The sequence below is a fragment of the Phoenix dactylifera genome, chromosome 3 (genome assembly GCF_009389715.1).
Source record: "Phoenix dactylifera cultivar Barhee BC4 chromosome 3, palm_55x_up_171113_PBpolish2nd_filt_p, whole genome shotgun sequence".
In the NCBI taxonomy this organism is placed as follows: domain Eukaryota; kingdom Viridiplantae; phylum Streptophyta; class Magnoliopsida; order Arecales; family Arecaceae; genus Phoenix; species Phoenix dactylifera.
The window spans coordinates 15,445,647-15,457,035 of record NC_052394.1 but is presented as its reverse complement, the minus strand read 5'-3'; the positions used below and the strand labels follow the sequence as shown (position 1 = coordinate 15,457,035).

At 41.3% G+C, this 11,389-nt stretch overlaps 2 protein-coding genes across 2 annotated transcripts; one reads left to right on the top strand and one right to left on the bottom strand.

Annotated features, from left to right (window-relative positions):
• LOC103706272 (psbP domain-containing protein 6, chloroplastic) lies at positions 1-6,723 on the bottom strand. Its single transcript, XM_008790330.3, has 3 exons — positions 6,338-6,723; positions 3,217-3,533; positions 1-388 (listed from the first exon to the last, which is right to left on the bottom strand). Exons 1-3 carry the CDS (start codon positions 6,666-6,668, stop codon positions 218-220), a joined length of 819 nt encoding a protein of 272 aa, XP_008788552.1. The 5' UTR covers positions 6,669-6,723; the 3' UTR covers positions 1-217.
• Positions 6,724-9,492: 2,769 nt separating this feature from the next.
• Positions 9,493-11,389, top strand: LOC103706274 (F-box/kelch-repeat protein At5g26960-like). The gene has a single exon (XM_008790331.4). It carries the CDS (start codon positions 9,681-9,683, stop codon positions 10,929-10,931), a length of 1,251 nt encoding a protein of 416 aa, XP_008788553.3. The 5' UTR covers positions 9,493-9,680; the 3' UTR covers positions 10,932-11,389.

Here is an 11,389-nt window from a genome sequence, read left to right as displayed (position 1 = left end):
TGGACTTGTGCCATCTTGTAGCCAAAGCTGTTGAAAATTGAGATCAAAATCTGTACAGGGGGATCATTGCAGTTCCCTCAATAAGAGATCTAGCAGTAGATCCAAACTCATAGCGCATCTCAGACAATTAAAGGTGATCTGGATATACAAAAATTAATGATGTGATGGTAGACATCTTTCCATCTCTTACTCTTTTTGAGGGATCACTGATTTCATGTTATACTTGGAATGAGTCCAGCATTGCTTTGAGAGTCTTCTGAGACGACGCCCACTGTTTGTCACTGGCACTTGCTACAAATAGAATGACAGTATTTCCCTTGGCAGTTGCTTTCGCCAGATTATGTGACCCCGTCGAAGCAAATGGAGTCTCAAGCACATAATTGTAATACTGCACTTGCCAATGAGATTATATTAGGAAGTTGAATCTGTTATCTAAACACAACTAAAAGCTAAGTTGCTCGAACACTTATGAAAACAGAATTACAAAATTCAAACAGCCAAAAGATATCATCTAAGTTATGTACAGTACAAGAAGACAAGAATACACAAAAAGAAAAAGTCCTTTGGATATATAAACAGTTAGACAAAGGCTACAAAATAGGACAAGTATGTGAATCATGAGTCCTATACTGAGGTCTCACAGTCAGTCAGTTGCGCTTGGTGAAGACACCTAGGTTTTATTCAAAGGGATATGATCTTTGAGCATCTGATAATGCAAGAATGATGGCAAAGTATGTTTCACAGCCAAGAAGAGTCATAATCAGCAAATCTTTATCTTCCTTCCTCATAAGAACTGCTGCATGCATGCAAATACTTTATAGACTTGTCCAAATCTTCTAGTACCTCATGGATCTGCTATTCCAGTAGAGGTAAGTCCAATCAGAGCATTACAAGCTACCAGAAATATCAGAGACTTAATATAGTGGATGCAAGATAAAATTTTCATCGATGCTTTTGACATCTGGTTTTCATCAGTTTTTGCTAGCTGATGTACCTGATAAGTGGCCCAGCAGCAGTAGGATTCCAGTCAAAATGCCCCATCAAAATGATAAGGCTATCAGGAGGTTTATATGCAGAGATTCTGAGGATGAAGTGTTCACATGTCAAGAAGGAAAATAACCTTTCGTTTGCAATCTGGTGCTCTACAGCATGGTGAACTACCTTACTAATGAAGCAATAGTCAATATTCATTTTTGAGCCAAAGAAATAAGATGTCAAATTCATAAGAGAGAGAGAGAGAGAGAGAGAGAGAGAGTAGAAAAAGGGAAGTTGATGACACTGAAACTATAAAATATTGGCAAACCATACTCAAATTTCTAGCCTTTGACAAGAGACTGGTAAAGGTGTGTTGGCTGTGGTAACCAGGTGCTTCTTTGATCAGACTAAGGACTTGATAGGAAGGTTTCATTCAAACACTGGAGACCAGCTGATGGCTGGAATTGGCCAGTGGAAATTAGCAGTAACAAAAACGGTCTTCCCACTTCAATTTTCTTGGATATTTCTTCCCCTACCCTGTAACTTTGTCTAGAGAGGCAAAAGCTAAAATTAGATCTGGGTGCGTACTGTTAGGAAGGCATCAACATGTCAGCCTACTAGTTCTTCCATCAAACATGGAATCACTTATTTCATCCGATTTGGTGGTATATCTAGCCCTTTCGTGGCATAATCAAGAATTTAACCAATGATTGGTTTATGAATTCCTTTGCTGTATATATTGATTTTAAGGGTTAGGCTCTTCCTCAACTCAAACAATTGCAAATCATGCTTTCTGCATCCAAGTTATTATAAGTCTTCTCCCTTTTATCCCTCCTTTAATCTGCGTGTACATACGGTTACCCAATTTAGCCACTTCTCCATCACATGATAGTCAATATAAGCAACTTCAGCTCTTTCTCTAATGTATAAATGTACCTATGCAACTTACATCCCTTTCTTACTTGTACCAGGCATCTTTTGAACATTGCCATCTCCATGACACTAATGTAGTATGCATTGGTATTCCATTACCACCAAACATTCTAATCCATACAACATCGTAGGCCATGTTGTTTTGGCATTTAATTTTTCTTGAAGCCTCGCAGGAAGGTGATGACTGCAGAACATTACACAAGCACCTCTGAACCCTATATTCAAATCATTATATTACACTTTCCAAGGTCATAGGTTCCCCACTTTTTTCCATATGATAGATCCATGAATTGAAGGCTTTTAATTTTCAGCTGATCATGTTCATCTATTCTCTTTCGAGGTTTGCGTTATTAATATTAGATCCTCATACTTTCAAAGCATTATACCACAGATCCAAATATGATATGCAACCCCATTTCCATCTCATAAGAACCATATGATCCCAAAGACAGACTTGGCACCCTGATCCTTGGTATTAACTGTCTATTCATCAAGAGCAATTTTAAATAGAAACCAGTTTAGAGCCAACCCCTTTTCCCTGCGTGTCCTTTGTGACCTAAAAATTCTCGTTTTGCACAACTTCATGACATATAAGCTATCAGAATAATGCTTGCGATACTATCTGATATGTTGTCTAAAGTCTAAAGAAACCATGTGTTGATTCTGTCCTCTCTCTAATTTTTTTTCTGGCACTTAAGCAAGAAAACAGCCACCAAACTCAAATTGGTTCTAAAAATGGTTCTTGATCTTTGTTCCATCATTCTCACCTATAACTTCATGATGTGGCATTTTAGTTCCAGAAACATGTGCAACTTCATATGTTCCCATAACGTACTCTACTCTTTCAGGAACTAATACATATTAACTACCATTCTTTAGCTAGCCTTGATATTGTTCTTGGAGGATGTTCCAATGTCAAGTAATATCTTTTGCTAAAAATGAAAATTTAACACAGCTAGATCTTACTTGTCATCTAATGTAATACAATGGACCAGTTGCATACTTCATAGTCAAGTCATTACAGTCAAAGCCATCTATTTATTTTTTTTGGACGGTCAATGATGGCAAGGGCATTGCCCAGAAAAAACTCCAAAAAAGAAAGAAGGGTTAGGAACATTTAATTGGTTTGATATTCTGACCAAGACACATTTAATGATGACATCCATAGATCATAAGGTTTAGAAGAACCACCCAAATGTTGACATGCGTGGATGACAAGAACTGTAATCTTTACACAGTATAACAGTCAAGGCAAGAAAGCAGGAAAGTTATCTGATAAGGGAGAGGAAAAATAATGAGGAGCATTACCGTTTGATTACCATTCTTTTCAACTGAAGTTTCAAGGAGCTCATCTGAATCATATGTATTTCCAGTGACAAATGGTCCAAGAGAAGCAATCACCTTCTCAGGGCTTCCAATGTCTTCAATTGTGGCATTTGGTTTGTTGGTTAGACGTATTAATGGAGAAGCCACCACTTGAACTTTTCCTTGGTTTTCATCCTCAAATTTCACCTCCACCCAAGGTTCAGCACATTTTGGTTGGCAGTAATTTCCAGATAGTATGTTAGCAACTCGTGTTTGTTTCCAAGTTGGAGGGAGAATAAATTCATAGGGTTGCACATTACCTGCAAAGCTTAGATTCTCAATATTCACAAACATACAAAGAGAACCAGAAATACATCACACAGGAAAGGATATGGTAAAGGAAAAGCAAGGATAGACAATGTCCATGAAAGTAAGCAAGAAAATCTATCATATTAAAAGGCACAAGGTTGTGCTGATCACTTATAGACAGGGACACATATCATGCAGATTTTAATGCTTAGGGATGCGTAGGTAGTTTATTATGTATATGCTGATGGTTTACGATCTATGGATGGAAATTTGATAAGCAAAACTTTAATGGTCACAATACTAGAAGCTTCATAAAAATACATCCTGATAGAAAGGATAAATTATTTTATTCCGTGAATCTCAATGAACACTCAATTTCATTGTCAGGTTGTCACTGTGATGAAGTAATGGAACATCAGCAATCAACAGAGGAAAAAATAATTGAGAATTGTCTGATATGGTCCTTAATTTATTTACCGAAAGAATTACAATCAGTAGTGTGGATCCTAAAATTTCAGTGCTAGGTTGTGAAGATCTAAGAAGACCTGCAAAAAAAAAAAAAAAAAAAAGATTCAAACCCTCAAGATTGGGCAAGGCTCTCTGCACAGCAAAGAATGGTGGACTGAGATACAGGAAACCAATCAAAATAAATTAACTTGACTTCTTGGTTATGGTAACTGAAAATGAACTAACTCGTAATATCATTAATCAATGAAGTTCTAAGTTTCTGGTATAGCAGATTTATGTTGTCTGTTACATTTCTTAGACTTTCCCTGGAAACATGTTCAATTTTTCATCCTATGTTTCTGTTATAACCCTCGCCTACTCTATTGGCCTCAATAAATTTAAAGAAGGTTTGATTTTATTAATCCATGTTTTTTATCTCTCTCATCTCTCAGTTCTTTGAGCTCTTTTTGTACTATTTTACTTTTGTAATTACATATATAGGCGGCCATAGAGCAGATTTGCATACAAAATGAGGAAGCATCACTTCAACAAAATGATCAGAAGCAAAAGCACATAAGAAGCATCCAAATGACAAATTATCTATACAAATAAGCATAAACAACTATTTGGTATAGCTTGCTTAATATTTTCACGTTCAATAAAATGTTTTTGCATATGTTCTGCCAGAGGCATTACCATACCCCTCGAAGAATGAAATATGGCTTCATTCACTTTATGAATCAGCCTCCTTCCAATTCAACCTATTCATTTATGCATCCCCTATTTGAACTCTGACTCACCACCAAACGGTAAAAGGATACTGTTCTTTTATTTTAGGCATTATATGCACCATACAACAGCCAGTCATGTTTTCAGGCAATGATTTTGAAGTATCCATCTTAGTCCCTTTCAGGAATGATACTACTCATTCTTGTTGTCTCAATCACTTTCCTCAAGCCACCATCTCTTATGAAACCCACCCTTGTAACCTTGCCCTTTTTTTCTCTCCTTTCCCCCCTGTTTTAAACAAATGAGCACATATTTTCCCCCATTTCCAGCCATCAAGTTTTTTGTATGCAAGTCTATTTGGTGTTCTTTATTTTGTACTTGCTAATTCTACCTTTCCATGGTTCTATTAATTTGATAAGAATTAATTTTCTTTGAGATCATCAATTTCAAATCACATTTAGATCACTTGCCCTAATTGAGGCACATTTTCCCAATTCTTTAATGCCTTCGAATTTCTCTGGACCCAATACTGCATCAGGTCGGATTTATATCCTCTTTCTAGTCTTCAAGTCATCACACCACCATGCGCATCGTCCTTCAGATTGTCCCACAAATATGTTTGCAAACTTCTCATTGTTTAACAGTCAGATATAATCTGCATATATTGTAATAGTCCGCCACTTTAAGTCAACTACTTATTCCACTCCTCAGCTTCTCAGCTTCTCTTTTCATCTCTAACATGGTTTAATGTTCACCCACTGACATCATAATCTTGTTTATGCCTCTACTCATTCGGCATTTTATCTCTCTCTCCCTCTCTCTCTCTCTCGCGCACGCGCGCATCACAGATTTTCTATAGAGCGCATATTTCAATCTTCTTGCTAGTGTCTAGGTCATTACAGGACATCAGGATTTAGGCCCTTTTCTATAGACCACCATGTGTGCATGTTCTTTTTTTTTTCCCTCTCTCTATTGCATACAGTATGCAATCCTAAACTTCTTCGGGTTGGCACAGTACCAAGAATGCATCTCTTTTGTTGTTCCACCACCAAAGACACTCACCACACCTACTGTCTGTTACACTCTCAATTCTACCACTTCTAGTTCCATTCATAAGCTCTTTTCTGAGTTGCTTTTGAGCATTAACTTTAACCTCCGTCGATCATGAGTACCATCACCCTAAATTACTTACCAAGAAAAGCTTCATATATGGCTATTGGCTATTCACTGGAGGGAGAACAAATCCCTGTTTTCTCTTTAGGTTTGGTCTCTGTTTTTCCCGCTCTCCTCCTACCGACATTTTGGCTCAAACTATCTTAGCTATCATGGGATCCAGAATCCGAAATTAGCTCAAACCATCTGAACTAAATGCGGGATCTAGAATCCGAAAATTAGCTCAAACGATCTGAACTAATTACAAGATCTAGCATCTCGCGTGGAATGTTCTTCCAGACCTAGTAACCCATCTAAAAATCGAAGATACAATGCAAAAATTGCTCCTTTTACTAAATTTACAATCTTTCCCCGCAAAACAGAAACCAATTCGCACCATCTCCATTCCCCAAGAATCAAACAAACAAGTATTTCAATCAGTCTGTGGTACAAATACAAGAAATTGGAGGCTTCGGGAGGGAATTACCGGCACGGAGAGCGGGAGTATCTTTTGCAGTGGCTTTGAAGACTACGAAGGACGGATTGGACGGGGCCGGGGGCAAATAGGACCCCACCTCGACCTCCTTGGCTTCCGAAACGGAGGGCCCCTTCCAGAGAACAGAGGCAAAAGCGATCCCGGCGAGGAAATCTCGCCGGCGAGCGATCGGATTGCGGAGCTGCTGCGAGGGCCGGCTCGGATTGGAGGAGGCAATGGCGAGGGATTCAGGGGAATAAGATAGGAGAGGGGGGGATCGAGCAGAGGTCGCGAGGATGGAGGAGAACAGAGCGAAGACGGGAGCGGCGGAACCGGTGGCCATGAGAAGAAGAAGGGAAGAAAGTGGGAGAAGAAGTATAAAGCCTTTGGATTGCTCACTCCCGCTCTTATCCAGTAGTAAAGAATATGAGTCTCGTGCCTCGTTGCACGCCGCAACGGCCATTTCCCGGTTCTGACCGTTAAGTCAGCTTCCTACGGTTTGATTGGTTTCCTACTTTACCATCCTCATCAGAAATAAAATAAGTCCTTAGTAGCTTTATTAGTAAATCTAGACTAATATTCAAATATTTTTTAAAAATAAAAAACTATCTAATATATCTTCTTTCCCTAACTTTATAAAAAAAAAAAAAAACTATCCCTCATTGTATGGCATGCTTTTTATACATTTTCTACCTTCCAATGTTGATCACACCAATGAAGAATAATTTAATATCAATAGTAATATAGTTGAGAAAAATATAAGTTTCCTTTTAATCAACAAAAAATTGCACAAATAACATAGTTATGCTATCATGATTGGTTATTATTTTCTGCCATAATAGCAAATAATGTCTAATGATAATTGCCCGTTTTTAAACTTAAATAACAATTTGCAAATTAGGTATTTCTTTTTAAGGTAATGGTTATTATAGCCTACAGCCATTCCTATCACTTTGGTGAGATCTCGATGATTGCCGGGTCTTCTGATTAGGATACGGCCAACTGTGGAGAGCTCTTGATATACAAGCTTGGCAGTATGGCATTAGGTCCGCTCAGTGGCACTTTCTATCCACCACGTATTAGCATCATGGCGTGTTTTAATAAATTGGACCTTCTAGTGAGCTATAACCAATTCGGAGATGTATTAGGTCTCATATGGTATTTTATCATTAACAGAAAATAATGAGTTTGCTCCTACAATAAGAATGCTCTCCCTGTGACCACCTACCTCCCTTGATCTGAACTGCTAATGATTAAATAAGAAAGTTAAAGGAAGTTCAATTATTAAAGGAAGGAGCCTTTCCATCTTTCCTGAGCAAACAAAGGATCCTTTCAAAATTCCTTTTGAATAATGAGATTTGTCGCATGATTAGTCTCTGGTGGTAATGGAACCCACTTTTATTAGCTTTTGCTGACATAGAGGCCACATCTTGGATCCCATCAATATACACCCTCATTGGCTCTTATTTAGGTGTGTCCGTCGGTTTATCTGACATGGATTTCTTGCCCTCTTGTTCAATAATTAAACACTTTTTCTTTGGACACATTGTAAAGGGACAAGGTTATGGTCCATTATATGTATCCTAATCAATATTAAATTAAGTAAATTGGTTGCCACTAGATGTTTGTAGGCAAATGTTTCTACACATATTGGCCTATTTTGAATATATTTGCACATTTTATGCACATTCGTGATGCAATGTATGGAGTCAAATCCATATTGCCATCAAAGTAAGGATCTAGGAATAAGTTTTTGGGTCACAAAGTTCTTAATGATTACGTGCAGTCAAATTGAAGACATTAAGTTATTTTCCCCTAATTTTTCATTAGTTTCAGAAAATGACCACAAAAAGGTTGTTTTATTCGTCATCTCTTTGGTTTTCACCATAGTTTCTGTTAAGATCCATTTAGTATTCATCCTTGAAAAAAAAAAAACAAACAAAAGATAATCTTAAGGGAATCATAACTCAAGTATATTCTCAAATTTGCCCTTATTTCAATCTTGTACATCCACCTAGTTTATCGAGTTTTTCGGAAATAATAGAATGGAAAAAATCTTTGTACAACCGGCAAAAAAATAATTCCAGAAAAAAACTGTATTATTTTTGGATTTATACCAATAAACAAAAAAAAAAAGCATGAGTAATGAATTAATAAGTTGAATAAAAGCTCTAGAAAAAAAAAGAAATCTAAATCTTAATTTCCAATCACGCCTCTCCAATTAGTTAATAGGCCTTTATTTATTCTATTTCCATGGTAATTTTTGTCATACAAACTACAAATTCTAAGTGATCATCAATTGACTCAAGTGATTACAAGTGCGATAGGAAATAAAAAAAAAATAAACAGAGAGACAAATTGGGAAATCATTAAGCTAGAGCTGCTCTGCTTCACATATAAATCGAACTAACTTCATCCAATTTGGTGTTTGGGTCATAGATATATACGTTCAACATGAATCGGCGTTGACTAATCAACACATCGACTCGCAACATTATAAATAAAAATTCTAAAATTAATATAATAAAGTACCAAATATAAAAGAATTATACCAATGATTTTGTTGCACACGTAACATCTCTTTGTAAAAGGATTGAATTTCATGAATAATATTAGACCTGTATTCATCAATTAACAAAAACATAAAAGAAAATCTTAATCTTTAGACAAAAGATACTGAAATTCCTATGACCTGCTCATGTGCATTGCCCAGCTGCTTGGTGCTACAGAGTAACAACTACAGAATGAGATTGTATGAAATTTTTTTGTTTACATATGCATTTGGATATATTGGCTCCAACTCACCAGTCACCACTTTTCATCTGAAAATTTTGGGATCAAATGCTTAAACAGAAATTCTCTAATAAAAAATAAAATATATTTTTTAAAAAATTATAACTTAACCATTGTGAAAATAATAGAAAGCAGAGAAGAGCTCAGAATGCGGCGTAGAAGAAGACAGAAGGAACACAACCCCAGCTGCTGTCGCGCAAACGACGGCCGGTTCGCGGCCCCTATTAGCTGTCACTTTCCAAGAAATGAAGACTTCGTAGTTTGTAGATAAATTAACTTAATCTAAACCTCACATGACCAATCCAAAGAAAACCCTTCAGCCTTCACCCCTTCTCGTACTCCATTGGATCATTAAATAAACACTCGTAGAATTATTAATTATCATTAAGTCCAAGTGCTCCCAATTAATTACTTCGCAATAAAAAGCACCGTCTCTCGCCAACGAATCAAAAGGATATAAGAAGGGAAGAAAGCAAACAAACAAGCAGCGTTTCAACTCTCTCTCTCTCTCTCTCTCTCTCTCTCTCTCTCTCTCTCTCACATCTTTCTCACTCTAATCGCCATGGCCGAGACTTGTAATTCTCGAAGCTTCTCTTGGCTCGTGAAGTCCTGCCTCCCCGACCCCCGCCGCGAGATCGCCAGAGCCCCGCTCGAAAGCCACCACTGCCGGCAGCCCGCCGCCGCCGCCGCCTCCCCCGCCGTCGCCGCTGCATCCCCCATCTCCTCCCTCCCCGACGATCTCCTTCTGGAGTGTCTGTCTAGGGTTCCGCTCTCTTCCCTCCCTTCCCTTTCCCTCGTCTGTCGCCGCTTTTCCCTCCTTCTTGATTCCCCCGCCTTCCTCGACATCCGCCGCTCCCACGGCCGCCTCCGCCGCACCCTCCACGCCCTCTCCTTCTCCGATCTCGGCCTCCTCGTCTCCGCAGCCATCCACGCCGACGACCCCGCCACCGCCGCGGCCGCGGCCGCCTGGGACTGCGCCTCCCCCATTCCCCTCCCTACCCAGATCCTCGACGGATCTTTATCGCACGCTCGCCTCGCCGCCGTCGGCCGCTCGATCTACATCATCGGCCGCGGCGCGACCCTCCGGTACGACACGTGGACCGGCGCGATCGCCCCCCGTGCGCCGACCCTCTTCCCCCGCAAGAAATTCGCTGCCGCTGCAATCGGCGGCAAGATCTACGTCGCCGGTGGCGCCGCCCGGACTTCTGCGGTGGAGGAGTACGATCCGTCGGCGGACGCATGGCGGGTGGTGGCGGAGGCCCCCCTGCGGCGGTACGGGTGCGTCGCCGCTGCCGCCGGCGGTGTGTTCTACGTTATCGGCGGGCTGAGGGTCGGTGGCCGGGAGACGGCGGGGAGCCTGGACGCGCACGTATGCGCGGGGTCGATGGACGCGTACCGTGTGGGGACGGGGGCATGGGTGAGGGGGCGAGCTGGGGCGGCGGCGGTGGCGGTGGTGCCGGGCGGCGGGTGCGTGGTTGGGGCGTGCGGGGCGGGCACGCACGTGTACGTGCTGGCGAGCCACGCGGTGGAGGTGTCGTTCTGGAGGTGGGAGGCAGGGCGGGGGCGGAGGGGTGGGGAGTGGACGCGGCTCGAGCCGCCGCCGGTGCCGGGCAGGGCCCGGCTGGGCGGGGCGGTCCGGTTCAGCTGCGCCGCCGTGGGGGACGACAAGGTGGTGACTCTGGCCTACGTCCCCTCCACCGCTGGCGCGGAGGGGGCGGTGCTGGTGTACGACATCGCCGGCGGCGAGTGGACCCGCGGGCCGGACCTCCCGCGGGGGCTCCGCCGCGCTGCGTTCGCCTGCGTCGAGTGCTAGCCACCGCACGATGGGGCATCGCTAACGGTGCGCCCCTGCACCGTAGCGGTAGGATGCGGCCGCGTTAGAGTTTACTGTTGCTTGACAGCGTGTGATTTTGTGCCGCGTTGCAAGGTGCGATGCGTGGCGGATGATGGTTGGTTGGGATGGAATAGTCTTCGTGGTGCGAGGATGGGCATATCGTGGCCGTGTATCACGGCGCTGTTTCTGATTATGATCGTACGATTAGCGTTGTTGATTGATTTGATTTTAGAGGTTGCTTCTTTTGGAGTAATGTAGTTGTTTAATGCAAATTGCAACAAGAAAATTTGATGGCGAAGCTCGAAATCCAAAAGTGGCCATCGTAAAGTGGCCGCAATGTTGTCACTTTATTCTGTTAAAAGAAAAACTTGAGCATACCAGATGTGTTCTCGGGCTACTTTAATTTAAATTAGAATCTTTGCATGCGCAATGGGATA

Bases quoted from the DNA above. Each gene is read 5' to 3' on its own strand.
- LOC103706272 (XM_008790330.3), bottom strand. From the start codon at position 6,668: ATGGCCACCGGTTCCGCCGCTCCCGTCTTCGCTCTGTTCTCCTCCATC. The intron at 3,534-6,337 runs GTAATTCCCTCC...TAAGCTTTGCAG, and splicing joins TACTCCCGCTCTCCGTGCCG to GTAATGTGCAACCCTATGAA. The intron at 389-3,216 runs GTAATGCTCCTC...TGGCAAGTGCAG, and splicing joins AAAAGAATGGTAATCAAACG to TATTACAATTATGTGCTTGA.
- LOC103706274 (XM_008790331.4), top strand. From the start codon at position 9,681: ATGGCCGAGACTTGTAATTCTCGAAGCTTCTCTTGGCTCGTGAAGTCC.